Source organism: Typopeltis vanoorti, chromosome 3, assembly GCF_054136105.1.
Source record: "Typopeltis vanoorti isolate ZY-2024b chromosome 3, IOZ_Tvanoo_1.0, whole genome shotgun sequence".
NCBI classification, from domain to species: domain Eukaryota; kingdom Metazoa; phylum Arthropoda; class Arachnida; order Uropygi; family Thelyphonidae; genus Typopeltis; species Typopeltis vanoorti.
This window is the reverse complement of record NC_143551.1, coordinates 56,305,519-56,327,569: the sequence shown is the minus strand read 5'-3', so window position 1 is coordinate 56,327,569 and position 22,051 is coordinate 56,305,519. Positions and strand designations below refer to the sequence as shown.

Here is a 22,051-nt window from a genome sequence, read left to right as displayed (position 1 = left end):
TATGGGAAATTGTCATTTGTGTAAAATAATTTTTTATATATTATCTTATTTTAATGTAATCTATTTTTTTTCCCCTTCCTCTAGATATATTTTAATTTAATTCTATAACATGCTACTGCATGCACATTGGGATTCCATTGTAATCATACACCCTAACTATATTATTCCTTGTATTGTTTGAATTAACTGTACTGACGATGTCCTGTGATACATCAGATGAAATATTTACTTATTAAAACTTATTACTGTGGTTATTACGTATGTTTGTTTAGTTTAGACTATCACTGGCAAATACTAGAGTGAGACATGGATAATTTGGATTTTGATATGATTTTTAAATAGACTATATAATATGCACAGAAATTGGCTAAAGTAATCACTTTGGAAATTATTATTTTTCCAGATTGAACTAACTGAAATAACTCGTTTTACTTATTTATACACAAGTTCCAACCTCCTTTGCCTATAATCAATCACACAACCCTTGAAAGCTCTGGCAGAAAATGGGACATTTAGCAGATCGTCAGCACTGTTTTCCATTATAAATATGGAATAAAATATTATAAATTATTTATAGAAAATTACTTGTCTATATCGGTGTCCTAAACACATCAATTCATACTTCAAGCGCATAAAACAGATGAAACTAAGATAACAAAAACAGCAACTGATAACAAATGATAGCATTCAGTTGGATTGGTTGACACAATAGCCAATAATTACAGCCACTGATTTCTGGATGCTATTGTCTCAGTGTCGTGGCTTCTGAGTGATTTAAAACCAATGGAAGGCTAAGAATTTCACCCATCTGTATGCCTGTTCAAAGGGATCCGCATTTTTTACCGTAAACCCAGGCTGTTAATGTGAATGCAATGTTTATGCATCAAAAAAGTATTCTCTTCATGAAGCATTAGTATATCGTGTTTAATTTTAGGAATCAAGTGAAGCTAGGAAATAATTAGGGGAGTCTTTAATAGGAATAAATGCAAAGATATAATATCGATGACACTGCTATTCCGTGGGTGTGCACCACACACGTAGCACACCCTGAATATATGCCCCTGATGTATACATATTTTTTCTTTGTGTTGTTTTTAAAATTTGTTTTACATAAATGGAATGGTTTCTGCATTAAATGATTATATTATAAACATGGTTAACCATGTTTATAATGTATGTTAACTGAAACTGAAATATGTTGTTAGGACATTGTATTTAGTCAGATACTTTTAGCACCACAATAAAGCTTCTGTTTTGTGTTGTGTCTATGCAGTAGTGTCAGGGGAAGGGAGGTATTTTTCATTATATAGGGTCATTCTCATTCCAGTTGTCTCTAATTACATTAAATATAGTACATAGCAATTGTCTTTGTACTGTATTTAGTGATACAATAAAAATTCCTACTTTGTTTTGCTTGCATCTGTGCATTATGGTGTTTGTGGGAGGGGGGGGTTGCTATACAGGTACATTTTCATTCCACTGTTTGGAACCAACCGATGAAGTGAATAAAAATCCATTTTATTCCTATGAATAAAAATGAATACTATGTTTTACATGAGAAATGAATCCAATATTTTTCAAGAAAAGGAGTAAATTTGGGATCTCCAACAAAATATTAGCATATCTGGGATTTATTATAATGCCAAAAAAACATACAATGATCATAACAATCATTATTGAATAAAAGACGATTCTTCTTAGAAAACAAAAAAAGTAAAATGTACATTAAAAAAAAAACTATACATAACAAGCACAACAAACTGTACAGGATGACTTTCTCATTTAACACTGCATTAACACACACAACGCATGCCACGATTAGAGGAATCATTTGTTCAACATTATTCAGTTGACAGATATGTTCCTCCGTATAGTTATTTACTCAAGCTATCAATGCATACAAACACTATTTTTTATTGGTTACTTATTGCAAACAAAATCCATAAGATTTTCAGTTTTTTTTTTTATCATGCCTGTCATGACCGCAAACATGCATGTCTAGAGATACGAATGATATATAACTTGTTCTACTCACAGCAACTTCTGGACACACACACATAATTCTATGACTGTAAATTATTAACAATTTGTTCAGCTTTAATGAATATAATGATGGAGCTTGGATTGTAGGCATTAGTGAGACCTGGCTATCAGGTGCCCATACTAATTGGTATTGGGTGTAAAGGGTATAATATTTTTAGGAAGGATAGATAGGATAGAAGAAAGAGGGGGGGGGGGGGGATGCTACTAATGATATTGGATGGCTGGAATCCAGTTAGAGTTGAGACATTTGACTGCAATACTAGTAACAGTTTTTCACATAGCAATGAGTTTGAGGTCATCTAGTGTGAGGCGGAGTGGATCAGTGATCCACTCTGCCCAGCAACTGATCCACAGACCTAGTGGATCAGTTGCTAGTAACAAAGAAATGCATTACCAAATAAAGATAATGAGTGCAAAGTGAGTAATCATAATGGAGGATTTTAATTATCTGAACATTGATAAGGTAAGCTATCAAATCGCACGAGAAGAATGAAACTGAATTTATTGAGTTGATGCGAGACAACTGCCTCAAGCAGCATGTGATAGAAGGAAGTAGAAGTAAAAGAGAGGTCTGAATATAGTGTCAGAGGGGTTTTAGAGTTAAACACATAACTAGCCTGCTTCCGGTTGGTGATAGTGACACTTTATATAGTTGAATGGGAGGGATATTGAAAGTGCATTGGAAATATTTAAAAATTATTTAAATGATGCAATATTGGAATGTGTCCCTAGAGTTTAAAGAATAAATAGGGCAGAAGTGAAATGGATGTAAAATCTAATTAAACAAGAGGTTCATTAGAAAAAGAGTATGTGGAAGGAATGCCACCTGCATCTAAGTTAATATAATATATTCCAGTCCCACATCCTCTAATTTAGTATCCTATTAAATGCCTTAGCAAGGCTAATAATAGGATACTACATGAAAGGCTGTCTGCATAAATTGGAAGATGTGGGACTGGAATATATAATATTAACTTGGATGAGCAAGTGGCTGACAGACAGGTATCAGAAGTGGTATATGGGGTGTTAATTCTGCAAGATTTAAGATGATAAGTAGTGTATGCCAGGGATCAGTCCTTGGGCCATTGTTCAAGTCTACACTTTACTGAGAAGAAAATGACAGCAGAAGTTCAATTATTTGCTGATGATGTCAAAAATATTTAATCAAGGGCAATCAAGGAAGCTATCAATATACAGCACTTACAAAATGACTTGAATAGGTTGGAATTGTTGGCAAGTGATAACAGCTCAATTCAGTGTTGGTAAGTGTAAAATTCTGAAACTGATGATGCTAGGGATCTTGGAGTTATGGTGAACAGGATGTAGATGTTCACCATAACTCCAAGATCCCTAGCATCATCAGCAAAAACTGGAAATATAACTCAGAGGGTAATTACAATACTAAAACAAAGAGGTTGACAAGTAAGTTTGAGGAAGTAATTTTGCATATTTTCAAGGCTTTAATACAATAGCACCTGAACTACTATACACAGACTCAGTCTTCTGGGCTGGGGACGATAAAGAAGCTAAGAAAAGGGTGCAAAGAAAGTTTACAAAGATAATATTGGGATTATGGAATGTAGATTATGAGCACAGACTGAGAGTATGTGGGCAGCAGACAACAGGAAAAAGAAGAAAGAAGGATGACATGATAGAGATTTATAAACTTCTCAACCAGTGTTACAGGATATGGGTTGATGAATTTTTTTGTTATATGGAAGGTGGAGAGAAAGAAGATAAAGGGGGGGGGGGGTCATTCATGGAAGTTAAGTTTGTGTACAGTTAAGAAAGGGGTGAGAGCTAGATTTTTCTCTCATGTGGTAATGAATAGAACAGTTTGCTTCTTAAGTGGTATGACAGCTGTCATGGGTAATGTATGACCTCCATCAATGAACCTCTGACTCCTCAGAGGTCTCTGATTATAAAAATAATAATAAGCTAATTAGGAATCTCAGTGCAAATAAATAGTTCAAGGTTGTTTAGTAGTTTATATTATATACATATATTTGGAGGAAAAAAGTATGCTTAAATACTTTTACAAATAATTTATGTTAAATATTTACCTTGTTATATCTTCCAAATTTGCAACTACAGCAGCCCAACCCTGCTGCTGAAGATGCTGTTCGTGTACTAAATTTTCACAATCTTTTCTTTGTTTAGTAGCCTTTTCATAGAAACTCTACAAAAATGATATTTAATTCAGATTTAATGGTATTTAAATATTAGATCATAGAGAATAACTTAACACCATTTGGCATAATAATCTTAGCAAAATTTGATCTTTTCAAATTTAATTCTTCATAATTTAAAAGCCTATCAAAAAGTAAAAAACATGTAATAAAATGAAATATTTTTGGGACTTCAACAACAACAAATTTCAAAGTTATTCATATATCCCAAGGAGCTGTGATCATTAACAGGAGGTATACCATTATTCAACGCTCATCAACACTGTCTCCCTTCTAGAAACTCTGACCATAACTTTATGCACATTTCCTTTTCTATAAATCGACCTCCTCCCAGCCAGTCTCATTCTCATAATGGTCAGCAGGATAACCTTTGGTATTTCTACACTTCTCTTCCATGGTCTGATCCTTTAAATACTTGCTGCAACCAAATAACTGAATAATGCTTGCTAATTATTCCAAGTATGCCAAAATGCTTCAAGATAAAAAATCAGTGTCATTCAATGGTTCAAGCCAAACACCTCAGCTTCTGACTCAGCCAACTATACAGTGTGCAACATCAACAAAAAAATTATCAACAAATCTACAACAGACTTTGCAAGTCCCAAATGCAAAAAAAAAAAAAAAAGGGGAAAAAAAAATGTGCTTCCCTCAAATAGCAATTAATAAAATACATCAATAACAGTTCTATGGTTGGGACACATAGCTAGATCAAGTAGCTTACCTAAAATAGCACTAGAGGGCTTGACGTCTAGTAAAAATCACCAAGTTAAATAGCAGCTTGTACATGCTGCTGTTTAAAACTCGATTCCACAACTTACACCTATTTTATATTTTGGAATCATTATTTTAAGAAAGATAATGATTCAAAACTTGTACAAAGATAGCATCAGCATGAATTGGTTTCAGATGAATTTCTAAAATGAATCTTATTTTGCAATTACATTAGTTGAGAAACAGAAAAAATTAAGTCCAAAATGACATGTTTCCAGATGATAAAGATGTCACCCACATATCTCCATCAACCTGTAGATTTAAAATTAACCTGAGAAAGAAGAATTTTTCATAAAGTAGTTTGCCACTGATGGTGATACCCGATGGCCCATAGCAAGACCATAATGTGGAATGTAAGACTGGTCAGTCAATTCAAAGAAGTCTGAACAGAGGCAATGTTCAAACAATTCTGTAATGTCAGGTGAAAAAAATTTTGAAACAATGGTATGTAACAGACAATATCTAGACTCACTAGAATATCAAATATGATAGGCTTGTGATAATTTTTAAACAAATTGATTCAAATTCTTGATGAAGAATTTTTTTTTTGTGTGGGAGGGGGGCAAATATGATTAATAAAATGAGATACTGAGTATTTATATAAATAAGCAGTGGAGTGGAGTGAATCTCATCAACAATGCATAAAAGTATCTTGTTTAGTGCATTTTAAGCAGACCATATAATCTAAGAGACAGAGGATGCTTTGATATCAGTTATTTTTTAATTTTAATGGCCAGCAAGGAATCTTGTGGATTAAATGATGTCTTTTTACATGTTGACATATAAAATAATATAATCGATTAGATAATAAACTGAGGCAGGTATTTGAGAGAATAACAGGTAATTTTTCTTTCAGGATCAACAGCATTCCATAATACTATTGTAGCATCTCTCATTTTAAAAATTTTATTGAATTTACAACCGTGTTAAAAAAAACTTTTTTTATTATCCTGACATTTCGATCTTCACATCAAGTTCATCATCTGGAGTGTACATAAGTATACAGAACAAGCTGAGTTACATCATTAACTGTAAGCTAGAGAAACAATGATTTGATCACGTTATTCTACTGACGTGACCTCTGGTGAAAAAAAAAAAAATTAAAAAAATAAAATAAAATAAAAAATAAATTTTTACATCAAACTAAATTCTATTTTTATAATGACAGGGATAAACATTCTTTTAGATGGTTTTCTTTCAGAAACAATTGGTGTCCTATTTTTAGTATTACAATTCTTATTTTTGATTTACAATACTGGATTTTCTACAGTCCTGTTTATAGTTGTTCTTGGTGAGGAAGGTCGAATATATACCTTCCAAATGTTTGGGATTTTTAAACCATCATTGTTGTTCAGATTGGGGTGGTTGCTGATAATCTCACAGGCTTCCTTGAATTTCCGTTCATACCATGTTCTAGCGTGATGTAGACAGCTGGTGGTTTTCCAGTCAATTCTGTGTAAGGTATTCAAGGGCATGATCAGAAAGGCCAGCTTCACCATAATTATTATATTTAATGTGTCGTTTATGTTCTTTTTGTCTAATAGGAATAGTGCGTCCTGTTTCTCCTATATATGGTATGTTGCAAGTACAATAGATCCGGTATACTCCAGGGTGAGCTAGTGGAGGGAGTGAATCTTTGGATGAGTTGAGTAAGTTTTTTAATTTTGCAGGAGGTTTAAAGGTGGCTTTGAGGTTGTACTTTTGTAGTACTCTGTTTATTTTGTCTGATATTCCTTTAATGTAGGGAATGGTTATAGTTTTACTGTAGTCTGGTTTGTCTTTGTTTTTTATTGTGGTTTTGTAGAGAATTTTGTTTATAGTATTTTGGCTGTATCCGTTTTTTTGTAGGTTATTACTGATAATTTTAAACTCATCTTTCAGTGCCTGTTCACTGGAACAAATTGTCTGAGCTCTGTTTTTTAGCGTGTTGATGACACCTGGTTTTTGTGTTGGGTGGTGGTATGAGTTTATGTGTATATATTGTCCGTATGTGTCGGTTTTCGGTAAACAGTGAAGGAAAGATTGCCCGATTGTGTGACAAGTGTATCTAGGAATGGAAGTGTGTTGTGTTTTTCAATTTCAATTGTGAACTGTATGCGTTTGTGTGGTTTGTTTAGGTGGCTAAGGAATGTGTCCAATGTCTGGCGGCCATGGGACCAGATTGCGAAAACATCGTCAATGTATCTAAGCCAGACTTTGGGTTTTAGAGGGGAGGAATCTAGGGCAAGTTGCTCAAAATGTTCCATGTAAAAGTTAGCAATAGAGGAATAATGGCGAGCCCATCGCTGTGCCTTCTTTTTGTAAGTAGAAGGCGTTTTGTCATACAAAGTAACCCGACCGTAATACATGCGCAAAAAGCACAGTGATATCTGGAGGGAATTTGTTCTGTAGGAGGATTGTGTCATTGATTGGGACATTTGTAAAGAGAGCAGAGACGTCAAAACTGACTAATAAATCATCTTTTTCTAATGTAATGTCTTTGATGATGTTTATGAAGTGTTGTGTGTTTTTGATATAGGAAGGGCAATGACCTACCAACTCCTTGAGTGTTGCCGCTAATTTTTTGGCTAAGTGATACGTCAGGCTATCAATTCCTTCAATGATAGGTCTTAGCGGGGTGTTTTCTTTGTGAATTTTTGGTAGCCCGTAAATTCTAGGGGAGCGTGCGTAATGAGGGAACAGTTTTTTGATTGTATCTTCGGGCCATATGGTAGTTGATTTAAGTAGTTTCTCTGTTTTGTTTTTTGTTCTGTTAGTTGGGTTGTAGTTAACTAGTTTGTATGTGTTATTGTCAGAGACCAGCAGATTCATTTTTTTCTATATAAGTGGTATGGTTTAAAATGACAGTGGCATTTCCTTTATTGGCTCTGGTTATTACTATGTTCAGATTTGTTTTAAGTGATTTTATCGCTGTTAATTCGTGTTTAATTATGTTGCTTGTTATTGTTTTGTTATGGTTTAAAATGTTCGCAGTTTCTATACGTATTTTATCTGCTATGTTATTAGGTATGAATCTTAGGCCTCTTTCTATATTACAAATAACTTCAAGTTTGTCTATCGTTTTTGGTGCTATAGCAAAATTTAAACCTTTGTTAAGTATAGAGATTTCGTCTTTGTTTAGAGCGTGGTTAGATAGGTTAATTATGTTATTGATACCTGTGGGTGATTGGTGGCTCCTGTTGTTTCTTGCTTCTGGTTGGTTGTTCTTGTTCGCTGTGGCAAACTTTGAATATGGCGGCTGGTTTTGTCGTTCTTTTAGTCTTTGAAATTTGGAAATTAGGTTTTCTTTCTTCGTTTGTTGGATGTGGTTTGCTGTGTTGTCCGTAATCCTTTCTAGGATTATCCAGATATCAGCGTTTAAGCAGCTAGACAGCTCCGTTTTTTCTTTCCCACACTAGAACATGGTATGAACGGAAATTCAAGGAAGCCTCTGAGATTATCAGCAACCATCCCAATCTGAACAACAATGATGGTTTAAAAATCCCACACATTTGGAAGGTATATATTCGACCTTCCTCACCAAGAACAACTATAAACAGGACTGTAGAAAATCCAGTGCTGTAAATCAAAAATAAGAATTGTAATACTAAAAATAGGACACCGATTGTTTCTGAAAGAAAACCATCTAAAAGAATGTTTATCCCTGTCATTATAAAAATAGAATTTAGTTTGATGTAAAAATTTATTTTTTATTTTATTTTATTTTTTAAATTTTTTTTTTTTTCACCAGAGGTCACGTCAGTAGAATAACGTGATCAAATCATTGTTTCTCTAGCTTACTTACAGTTAATGATGTAACTCAGCTTGTTCTGTATACTTATGTACACTCCAGATGATGATCTTGATGTGAAGATCGAAACGTCGGGATAATAAAAAGTTTTTTTTAACACGGTTGTAAATTCAATAAAATTTTTAAAATGAATGCTGATCACCGTGTAACCCTAAAAGAAAGGATTGTAGCATCTCCTTTCTCTGCTTTTAAGATAACTTTTTTTTTTTAAATTGAGAAGCCTCCCTTCCAAACAAGTAATATAGTACCTCAAATACATCAATATAATTGACTTTTTGACAAAATTACAATAAATGTACTGTAATGTATTTTATACTAATCACAAACTGCATTATAGTTAAGCCTTGCAGTTTTTAAACAGTAAAGCTTCAATATAATGCCGTTTGTAATTAGTGTAAAATACATTACAGTACATTTATTGTAATTTTGTCAAAAAAAAACAATTATATTGATTACATTTTATGTGATCAATATAATTAATTTTGCAATGTGTTGCAAAAGGTAAAAAGTGTTTCTGAGCATTAAAAAATATTATTCAATGTTCTAAGTTTCTGATCATTCCAAAAAGTTCTTGAATGTTCTTGTTCATATACACTTCATTGAAATAGCTAGCCAAAGTACTGTACAGTACAAATAATGCCAGTCAAGGATATGTCTAAAGGTGTTTGTTTCTTAGCACCAATAATGTTTGGAACACATTACACTAAAATTTATTATATTAATGCTCTACTCCAGGGTTTCTCAAACTTTTCCTGTGACAGAACACTTCACAAATCCTGAAATTTTAATGGAACACATTTGTTAAAGTCAAGTATCATCAGTCTTGTATTCAATGTAAAGCCAAGCACACACTATCGTCGCAGCAGGCTGTATTGTATCGCAAAAATGCGACAGCACACGCTACAGGCATGTCGGCAACAAGCAAGGTCAATGCGATGCACTGCATCACATTGACCTTGCTTGTGACTGCACATTTCCTAGAGCAGATACCTCTGTACTTCACTTGTGCTCAGAGGTTGTCGAGAACCGCAGGAGGTGAGTCAAGGCCAGTGAGTGCTGGCCTTAATAGCACAATCCACATGCAAAGTGAGGAGAGCCTGATTTTCAAACATGTTTGAACTTGTCGCAGCATTTAAAACCATTCCAGGCTCATATTAATTTTGATAATTTTTCATAGAACACTTATTCACTTTCCGCAGAACACCAGTGTTCTGTGGAACATAGTTTGGGAAATGCTGCTCTACTCAGTGGGGTTTTGGCTAGTACTTAATATTTTCAGCATATTATCTCTTACCCAATAAGAAATGGATATTTATGTTAAAATAAAATGTAAAGTATGTTAGATTTAATGTATTTACCAGATATCTGATAATCGTAATAATTTCAATGGTTCGGTATTGTAATTTACAATTGTTAAGTATATGATACTGTCATTCATCATCAGTGCAAAGACATTCTTTTTGAGCTTATGACTATAATTTGTTGGCCATTACTAACTTCACATTTGCCACTTAGTTGAAAAAGCATGCTCACTGAGGAGATTGATGGGTGATTGACAGCTGACAGAGTGTGTGTTTGGTGCCAGGATAACAAAGAAAACAAGGAGAGAGAATGGAAATTTGAAACCAGAGAATTTTGTTTTAGGACGTTTTTAAGAAAACTTGACAGTTACAATTTATATTAATAGAGAATTCCAAAAAAAGGAATCTTATCAATGTGAATCCTTTGACTAGAAAAGTGAGACTGTCAATGAGTAAACAGTAAATAAAAGGAATAGATGTTCTGTCTCAATGTTCAAAGAAATGCAAAATGGAAAGTTTCATCTTCTGTCCAAAGGACAGCACTGATATCAATTATTTTCTCAAAGCAAGTTTGAATTAGTGAAAACTGAAACTGTAAAATGGCTTTAATGAAGAGGCACTTTTGTTCATAAAGCATTAAAAGAAACTCCCCCCCCCCTCCAATAAAGGATTTAGAATTTGTGTTTCTTGCAATAAAATTGCCTGATGTAAGAATATTTATACTCCAGTGAAACAATGAGGATGAATGGAACATTCATCCTCATTGTTTGTTGCAGCAGATTAAATGGAAAGCAGAGGCAAAAAAAAAAAAAAAAAAAAAAGAAAACTCAAATTTACAGCTCAAAAGGTTGATGAACTAATGCTGTCTATATAAACAACCACTTGATCAAATTTAATAAGCAACTTCTTTATCAAGCATAGCAAAAGAAAACAAGTAATACAGTTAAGTCAGTGTCAGTAAGAGACAGCAAATTGTTCATGTGAAAAGGCAACAAAACAAAAGTGATACACAAAAACATCAGATGACTTTAGACCTTAACACAATCAAAGAATGTAGTAACCTAAATGCCACTGAGAACAAAACAACTGAAACAACTGAAGCTGATTGATACAAACACATAAAAAAATAATTGAATAACCTAAATCTAGGTGCAGTGTTAACTGTAAAAACTCTATAATCTAAGAACTTAAACTTATATCATGTAAATATCAGATTGTTAAGGTCAAAATTCAATAATTTAATGTTGCTCTTCACAGAAATTGAATGATATATACTAGTGTTAAGTGAAATATGGATCAAACAAATTGAAACTGAACATTCTCTCAATAATGATGATATTTGATGACTGATGGGATTATAACTGTTCAGCCAGGTTAATCCAGTATACAGCAGGCAGATGTAACTAAATCAAGAAAGGATAAAGAGCGATGTTAACCTTCATATCTCTAAGTGTGCATTCTTCAGCATCCAAGTGATCCTTTGAAGTTATTTTCAAGCTTACACTTGGTTATATTAAACTTTCAACCCCTGCTCACAGCAGTAGTCAATATAAATGATCCTGCAGGATCTTCTCCTCAAATCATTCTCTACATGATTAATATACATATAAAACAGAGCAAAGAGTGGATCCCAAGATGATCAAAATGGTGATAGATCTGTGGAATGTTCCCAATGAAGCTATGTATTGTTAAGCTTGGTTAACAGGCAAAAGAGAATGGGGGGGGGGGGGTTTACAAACTTAGACATCACCAAAGGAATTCTATACGACTGATACAAAAATTTTTTTCAATATATTGACAAGGAAGAAGAAAACTAGGAATCACTCCTGAAAGTTGTGTAAGCGTATGATCAGTAAAGATATGACTAGATTTTTTACTTGGAGGTTGGTGAACGGCTAGAATGGATTGATAATAATAAAAAGTACCCAAAGGAAAAAAGGCAGGAGTCTGGAATATTAATTATGAAAGTAGATTGCAGAAATGTAATATGCTAACTTTAGCTTGGTAAACATTTGGTTTATCAAGGACATACAATAGAGAAAGAGGAACCTATCAAGTAAATACAAAAGATTATTCACATAGTGGAAAAAAGAGGGAGGGGGAAGACAATACAATCTCTACAAATAGTAAGGAGTATTAACTTGTGCTGACTGAATGAATACTGTGTTCTGTTTATATAAATAAATGAACAGTATCTATGTATATGAGCATGAATATGAGGCAGAATATCAGAGGCCTGGTGATTGCTATGGTAAATCTTAAAATGATTTATCACATATATTACATGGCATATTCATCTTAACAACAAATCTCTCCATCAGGTTCCTTCTTATTCCTTTCCTCCTCTTTTTACCTTGTGGTGTCAAGGATTTTTTCTACATTTAACTGCTACCAAATCGAGGATAAGGTGATTAGCGCTATGCTACAGACTTATATGCATCTAAATCTGTAGATGCATGTATTCACGGGCTATTGCCTGTTCTGGGGGACAAAAAACCCAAGTTTTTTCTGAGTGAAAAAAAAAACCCTACCTCTGTATGAGACCAGCTAACTCACCTTTAGTTGAAAGAGACCAGATAACGGTTCCTCACATCACTGACAAGAATCGAACCCAAGTCTTTCTGACCAAAGAGCTTCATCTATACTGACTGAGCTACGGAAGCTCTTCCATTAGGTTTAATAACAATTTAAATACATATCCTTTATATTAATACAAAGCCAAATGAAATTTATCTCAGAACATATTTTAACAGTATTCATAATTTTATATTCTTATATAAATATAAAAACCTTGATATCGAAAAATTCTCTCTCTTACCTGAGCTATCTGGTTTCTGATGCCTACAGCATTAACAGACGGAGGAATACATAAACATTCATCAACCCTCTCTTTCATGTCTGAATCTTTAAAGGGAGAAACATAAATATGTACAAACAAACATGCACACATACATATTTATTCGTTAATACATGAGGGCAGTGTTCAATGGATGCATCAAACAGTGAGAAGTGTTACAAAAATACAAGACTATAGGAATAATAATAAAAAAATAAGGAATTATATGTACTTACATTTTTATACAATTATTACATAATATTCACACAATATATATTTGTGTTTTATAACGTTTTATATTTTTTTAAAGGCCACCTAGATGACAAGTCACCAGAGCTTCCACTCTCCAATCAATAGATCCTGAGTTCACATCCTACTGTGATCACGGATGTTTGTGAATATCTTTACAGGCAATAAAGGAATGTTATCACCTAGTATAAGGCTACTACCCTGTTTATTAGAGGCCTGAAGTGGCTTGAAATGTTTTGTGTTTGGGCTCTGGAGCAGGATTCTGGCCTTAGCCTACCCAGTACTAATGTACAATAGTTTTACAACCTTTTGTAGATGGGTTTCACATTAAAAGGAAATAATAATAATAATAATGAAAATCTATAAAATTACATAAAAACATTAGTTGTGACCTCCTAAAGAATACATGAATGGCATATATTTCATCTTCTCTCTTTAACATGTTAATCTCAGCCTATCAGAGGCAGTTATTTGGCTTTATATAAACTCAGTGTTAAGAGAGGACATTTAATTTTCTCTACAGTCTACTTCTGCCATTCTGCCTGTTTTGCAAGATGAAGAACAATTTCAGGAGGGGGAAAAATCTGCCTTGAATATGAGCTCATCTTTCCAACCAAAGCGCAACATCACAACTGACTCAGCTAAAGAGAAATTCTAATCATGTGTACAGCTGTGGTAAATGAATTAATGTTAGAGAAAAGCTGTTAAGTATTCTGGTTATCTCAAGTTTAGTAATATAATCTGTGTCTGTGAAATGGTACTGTGAATGTTAAGGAAGATCTTAATGTTGTAGATCTTTGTAGGTGATGAGAATATTTATAGGAATAGAGACTAACTAGTTCATCATAGTCAGTAGGTTCAGTGAAAATGCATTCTGTAAAGGAAGACAATGTCAAAGTACTTCTGCCTTTATGACAGCATCTAAAGTCCACTCCATCTCCAAGGTCGGTCTTATCATCCTGCCTGGGCATGTGGATAGCATTTCCACTCTCCAACAAGGTTGTGGGTTCAAATTCCATTGCAGTGGATATCTGCAGAATAAAAAGTTTTAAAATGATTTATCACCCAGTGTGAGATGAGACCACCACCCAGTTTAATGGAAGCTTGAAATGTCATATTTCATTTCTAGAACATAATTAATAATAATATAAAATAAAAAAATATTATTGTAATAAGTTTAAAAGCACTGATCTATTAAGCCTATACTGGATTTCCTCAATGTTGTCAGAATATGCTGTATGGTAAGAGGATCAAATTAGGGTAGCAACTGTAAATGGAAACAAATGAACAGTACAGAATTTTTAAGGTACTGGCATTTTTAAGGCAGCTGGTGTTTCTGATTAATGATTAAGTTTAATGATTTAAGAGCTTCACCACACACACACACCACATTAATATTTAAGTGAAAACTAAAAGAGTCAAAGGATAATGCCCAAATTCATAACATGAAAAATGATATTTTTGAACTAATCAACAAACCTCTAAAGAAAGAGAAGAAGATGCTGATGAAATTCAGCTTAAAACTATTTTGATGGCATCTCCATACCATACTAAAATAGCAATTTTATTCTAAATGTAGATTGAGTAAAATACAAATTTATTAGGGCTAATAATTCCCTGGTGTAAGATTAGCATCTAGGAAGCTAACACAATGAATTCAAAACTACTAAGAAACAATCCAATGAAGTGAAATATATCACTATATACTTCTTATTGTGGGTGCTTGGTATATAATTACATTACTTCACTTCACTGGATTGTTTCTTAATGGTTTCAACACTTGTGTTAGCTCAAAATGCAAAACTTTATTAAATAAAGCTAATATTTCCAAAGTTAAATTTTTCTAAATGTGTATTTTAAATCCATAAAATAATGGTATGATAATATGTGGTTAGTACATATTATTAGAAATACACTGAATTAGAAATGTTTATTACAGTACTTAAACTGATTCAGATTTAACAATAGAGGATTTTGCTAATCTGATTTTCTAACATGTCCCATACATTCTCAATGGATTTCAGATCTGGGCTTTGTGTTAACCAGAGAAGATGGTGGAAGTCACTGTCATGATCGCTGAACCAGTGCTTAACAATTTGTGCATGATGGACAGTAGCACTGTTGTCCATTAATCAACTGTCACTTATTGAATAAAAAAAGTCAGCATTGCAGGATGGACTTGATCGACAACAATGTACAGATATTCCTTGGAGGATACCTGCCCTCCCAGCAATATCAGGATACCCTTTCCATAAAAAACAGAACAATGTTCTGCTTGTCCATAAGCCTTCTCAGATGATGGAGATCTTTTTCCTGACAAGATTCTGGTCTTAGGGACCACAATGATGCCTCTAGACAAGCAATGTAGGTTATCTTTTTTACTGGTTAAACACCCAGGATATCTCATCTTTTAAGAAACCAGTCAGATCTACTGTTTTCAAAATCATGCCTGCAGTCAGACAAGCACCCACAATAAGCCCTTTATCAAACTTCAAAATATCCTTGATCCTTTGTTTATCATTGTGATCAATACTACTGATGTTAGTAATGATTAACATTATCATCATCAAATTCCTGATATAATAGATTTAGTTTAATCCTTTATCCCAGTGAGAGCAAACAAAGTTTGCGCCTGAAAATATCTTCAGGACTAAATATAGTGTTGTACTATCTTATCCAGTAAGTAGTGCAACACCAAGGCAACTCGTGGCAAAGGTGGAGCAAGCTACCAGGCACTTCTAACCCAGTATCTCCCATAATGCAAAACACATTTCCTATGTGGATATGTATACTGTTATGCATTAAAGGGATTGGCCATCTACCCAGACTAGTTTCGACCTTTATTGAGGTCTCTTCAGTGGGAGCCAGGCCCAGAGCTGGAGATACCAGGCAGAAGCAGTAGCAAGTCATCTGTGCCTATGGGAGTTGCCAAAAGGTTTATCACCTTTTTTAAAAATTACTCTGGATTTAGAGAAAGATGTTGAAAATTTATTTATCACTAGGTTAGACTATAATAGATTTAGTTTAATCCTTTATCCCAGTGAGAGCAAACAAAGTTTGCGCCTGAAAATATCTTCAGGACTAAATATAGTGTTGTACTATCTTATCCAGTAAGTAGTGCAACACCAAGGCAACTCGTGGCAAAGGTGGAGCAAGCTACCAGGCACTTCTAACCCAGTATCTGGGTTACTGGGTTATCAGATGGGCTATCAGATACTGGGTTAGAAGTGCCTGGTAGCTTGCTCCACCTTTGCCACGAGTTGCCTTGGTGTTGCACTACTTACTGGATAAGATAGTACAACACTATATTTAGTCCTGAAGATATTTTCAGGCGCAAACTTTGTTTGCTCTCACTGGGATAAAGGATTAAACTAAATCTATTATAGTCTAACCTAGTGATAAATAAATTTTCAACAAATTCCTGATATATACCTGTAAAAACAGTCATAATTTAAAATTATGAATATTTTTACAAATTTTTTATGTTAGTATATTATTAGTTTTGGTTTCATAATATGTATTGTCGGCACTTGCAACGTGCATGTTATTGATGTTATTTTGTCAAAATAAAATGTGAAGCATTTTAAAAAAAAAATTATACTTACTGGATTTGGATAGTTCTGTTACTTCCAGAAATTTTATTGTGGTTTAAAATTCTTAAGTGCTGTGTTTTGTAAAGACATTCTCGTAACGCTAATGAAGACGACACTTCAGCCATCATACATAACTTCTTGCTTGCCACTTTCATGGGGTGCGCAATGCTTGCCGAGGAGTTTAATGGGTGATTGACAGCTGACAGAGAGAGCACTCAGTATTGAAGTAACGGAATAAACAAGAGAGCGTTCATATCGAAGTAATGGAGGAAAAACAAGAGAGAGCTAATGGAAGTTTAATAATGCAGATGGAGGAATTTTGTTCTTACAAAGTTTATTTAGTTGTATGTGACAGTGGGAGGAATATTAATAGAAGATTCTGAAAAGGGAATCGTAGAATTGTGAGCCTTTAAAGTGGAGGAGTTAAGACTGGAAATAAGTATTGGTAAATAAAAGAAAAAATTGCGAGTGACGTTCTATAGGAATGTATGAGGAAATGCTGATTGATAATTTCATCTGTTTTAAGGACACCGGATCTGTCTGTTATTTCTACTGAAAAGGAGATGGAATTTAGAAACTTCGAGGCTTGGACAGAGGGATGAATTCCTGATGATTGGAGTAGAGCTCTGATAGTACCCATATATAAAAAGAGAAATTAAACTGAATGTGAGAATTACAGAGGTATTTCCCTATTGAGTGTTCCTGGCAAGATTCATGCCAGTATACTTGAGAAACGGTTGAGAAGAATTGTGGAAGAAAAGCTTGGTGAAGAACAAGCTGCATTCAGACCAAATAGAGGCTGTCAAGATCAGATCTTCACTTTGCGACAAATAGTTGAGAAAGCATGGGAATATAACAAATAGCTACAGAGATCTAATCTCATTATAGCATTCCCTCAAGGGGTGTACAGGATATGATAGTACCACATGAAAAATTACATCATTACTAACTTCCTATCTACAATTTTCCTCCAAATCAGTCTGTTACCTGTCAAGACACATTATCAGATCTTATATTTCTATCTTCTAAGGCACTTTTTACTGTATCAATCCACCTATATCTTGGTCTTCCTCTGGGTCATTTTCTTACCAACCTGGTAGAGAACAAATGTTTTGTTAATCTTTCCTCTTCCATTCTGTTTAAGTGACCATACTACCTGAGATTAGTTCTGCTAATGCATTCCTGGATGCTGACTAATATCAAGTTCTTTCCTTAATATGTTAAGGAAAGAACTTGACTAAAGTGAATATGTTTTTCCTCAAGTTCTTTCTTCATTTTTAATGTGATATTGCCATTGATTCAATCTGTTCATACCCCTAATCTTTCTCAGGACTCTCATATCTGCAATCTCTAGCTTTGGTCAAGTGTTTTACTTCTGACCTAGCTCTCAAATCCATAAGTCAAAATTGGCTTCAATACAACTAATTTAGTGTTTTGGCTAATTTCTCTCTTATTCCATATAAATTTACTCAGTAGACTTCCTACCATACCAGCTTAGTTGATTCTGTTGTCTATTTCCATATTTAACTTTACCATCTTCACTAAAAATTGTGCCTAAATAGCTGAAATGTTTTACTTGTTCTATAGGTTCTCCATTCACAATGATGCAGTTGATATTTTCAATGCTTCTGCCTATTTTCATTGCCTTTGTCTTTTTAATGATGACCTTCATACCATATCTATTACAACAGTTATTCACTTAGTCAGGAAATTTTGCAGACTTGTAACAGATTTATCTAGAAGTATAACATCATAAGGATAAAGCAAAGAGCTGAGATTAACATCTCCAATTTTGATATCAGGTTTAATGCGACTTTACTTCATAATGTGATCCATATAGATAATGAATAACAGAGGGAATAATATACATCCTTGTCTGACACCAGATTTAACATTAAACCACCTTCCTGTACTTCCATCAATTCTAACTGCTGACTTACAACTGAAATAAAAACTAAGTATTGCTTGATATAATGCCCCTTTAAAGCCATATAACTGTAGTGTTTGAATAGCTTCTCTTGGCACTTTGTCATATGCCTTTTCCAAATCGACAAAACTTAAATACATATCTTTCTTATATTCCCATGCTTTCTTGACTATTTGTCGTAAAGTGAAAATCTGATCCTGACAGCCTCTATTTTGCCTGAATCCAGCTTGTTCTTCACTAGGCATTTCTTCCACAATTCTTCTCAATATCGTTTCTCAAGTATACTTGCATAGATCTTGCCAGGAACACTTAGAGAAATACCTCTGGAATTTCTCACATTCAGTTTTATTTCCCTTTTTATATATGGGTACTATGAGAGCTCTACTCCAATTATCTGAAATTCATCCCTCTGCACGGGCATTCTGAACTATGCAGTGCAGCCACTTTAAGACTTTGATACCTCCATACTTGAGCATTTCTGGTCGAATATCATCTACTCCTGCTGCTTTCCACATTTCAGGTTTTTGATGGCTTTTTCTATTTCAAGTATGGATATGTATTCCTGACTGTATGCCTGTTGAGAGTGTTTGTTTTTTACCACTGTGCTGTCATCACTGCTTGTTTCATTTAGCAATTTTTCGAAGTAATTACTCCATACTTCAAGGATATCTCTTTCTCCAGTTTTCATGTCACCTGCTTCATCTCTAATTCCTTTTACAACACTCTTTCCTCCATTTCTGAGGTTCTTCAACAACCTCCAGAATATCTTGCCACCTTCTTGATATTTATTTTTCTATGTTCTTTCCCAAGTCTTCCCATGACTTTTGTTTAGCTAGTTTTACACAATGTTTAGCTTTCTTACATTTGTCGGTGTATTCTCTAAGAACACAATCTGACTTATATATCAGGAACTTTTGATATGCTTTCTTCTTTTCTTTCACTGCCTATTTAACTTCCTGAGTCTACCATGGAGTTCTGATTTTTCTATCTTTACAACCTCACCACATGCCTCTCTGGCTGAATCAATCAGTGTTTTCTTTAGGGCTTGCAACTAAATCTCTAAGGTTTGGTTCCTGTTCTCAAACTTATTCATTTTTTCTTCAATCATATTTGTGTATTTTAATCTACAATTCATATCTGAGAGCTGCTCAACTTTTATGCGCTTTAAAACTTTCTTACATGTCATTCTTTTCAATATGAAATTCAATTTTATCCCGCTCAAGACTAAATGGTGATCACTTCTAATTTCAAATCCTCTATACACTATGGTGTCCTGCACCAAGGGAGAAAACATCACTATCAACAATAACATAGTCAATGAGACTTTTCTTATTCCTTGCCTCTTCTCTCCATGTGAATTTGTGCCCATTTTTATGTTGGAACATTGTGTTAGCAATAACCAGTCCATGTCCTGAGCAGACATGGACTGGTTATTACTAAGAATGGCAAAGACCAACAGGTATTTGCCACTATTATTAGCTTTGCTCTTTTCTCCAAATTTTATCAATATATTTTTGTATGTCTGACAATCATTTCCTACTCTGCTATTTAGATCCGTAACAAGGACCAACTTTTCCTTTTTCATTGTGTCAGTTGCTTTCTCTAAAGCCTCAAAAAATTCCTCTGCTTCTACTTTCATAGAAGCTTCTGTGGGACCATAGGCACAAATAAGTCTCACTGGTTCCCTGGCAAAAATAATGGGGGGGGCCTTGTTTAACCTGGCGATGCTTCAGCCGGCATGAAATTCTGTCATGTTGTACCATCATTTTTTATTTTTGGTTTAAGCCAATAAGAATACAATTTGGTTGGCTAAATCCCAAATTGCCTGCCCATCCTTGTTCATTCAGTATCCAGGTAGATACCTAACAGGGTGCACCACGAGAAGCTAATGATTGGACATTAAGTCAGAAGCCCTGATCAGTCCTCCACATTCCTTTAAAGGCTATGTGGAGGTCTCCTCTCAGTTATATAGCTTTGACCCTTAAGCACCCCATAATGACTAGCAGCTTTCTTAAATAGTTGTCTAGAACACATGGTGATGTATGTGACCAAGTATTTTGCATGTACACTGCATAATTAACATTTATGCACATCTGCATAAAGGTATCTAACTCAGAGGCTGGTATATATATGCATGTGGTATCTACTGGACACTGAACTTATGAGGATTTTCTAGGAATTTATAACTTTTATTCTTCTTTATCAACAACTGCTCCAACAGAAACTGTCAGGTCAAAGCTCTCCATATCCTTTCTTTCCTATATTCTTTTTTCATAAATACTATTTCAACTGATTTTAATAAAATTAAACATGCCAAGAAATTATATTCCATCATGCTGTACCATCATTTTGAGTTATGAAATGGAATATTTTAATGTTGACAGATAACATGCTAATCTGGAGGCAAATTGTTGATAGGAAGTTAGTAATGATGCAGCTCTTCAAGTAGTACTATCATAAGATCCTGTACACCTTCTGAGGGTTCATGTAAGGAATTTGATGGTGCTGAAATTATATTCTTGATTTAATTCTTTATACAAGTGTAAGCAAACAAAGTTTGCATATGAAGTATCTTCACGACTAGGCTACTTGCATATAGAGACTAATAACCACGTTAATTGCCTTAGTATCCCATAATGCAGATCACACCTCCTTTTGGGTGTGTATATGCGTCATGAAACATTGTGTCTGTGAGATCTGCATGATAGTTCACAGAAAAATTAAAGTCTGATGTGTTGAAAGATCTTTAACACAATAGTTTGCAGATAATTTTTCTGCAAATGTGCACACCTGCTGAACAATGACTGACTCATGCCATTCTGTTTTTACTTTTATTTTTTGTGTAATGGTTCCTACATATTCAGTTTTTAGTTATATAATGATTCATATTTAACATTTATTGTATATTTGTTTGTTCTTCCTAACCCTGATGAAGCCACAAGCATATATGGCAAAACTAGTAAGTTTAGTTAAATAACTATTACAACCTATAAATCCAGTACAGTCATACCCTGACTTACGGGAATCCAGAGTTACGCGGTTTCTTATATGTATTCCCGTCCCGCTTCAAGCCTCACCACTAGTCTTATCTTTCTGGTGCCGGCCGCATTCACCAGTAATCCAAGAGCTCTAAAAAATAAATCTAAAGCTGATTCTAAAGCTTGGGTGACAGCTTCTATTTTTGAAGACTGGTTTGGTCACCACTTCATACCTGAAGTTAAATGTTATTGCCAGTTTAAAAAAATTCCGTTTAAAGTTATGCTTATTATTGAGAATGCACCTGGTCACCCTCCTTCAACTTTAATTGATTTTGATCCATGTGTAAAAGTTGTTTTCTTGCCTCCAAATACAA

The 22,051-nt window shown here is 34.1% G+C and overlaps 1 protein-coding gene across 4 annotated transcripts in view; it reads right to left on the bottom strand.

Annotated features, from left to right (window-relative positions):
* The window catches only part of LOC150108169 (RB1-inducible coiled-coil protein 1-like), a 611,254-nt gene that overhangs the window by 516,579 nt on the left and 72,624 nt on the right, over positions 1 to 22,051 (bottom strand). For all 4 annotated transcript variants that reach the window (XM_090390625.1, XM_090390624.1, XM_090390626.1 and 1 more), the window contains exons 4-5: positions 12,913 to 12,998; positions 4,107 to 4,222 (exon numbers count right to left, since the gene is read on the bottom strand). In XM_090390625.1, coding sequence (XP_090246751.1) covers positions 4,107 to 4,222; positions 12,913 to 12,998 — 202 coding nt within the window. The remainder of the gene's footprint in view (positions 1 to 4,106; positions 4,223 to 12,912; positions 12,999 to 22,051) is intronic.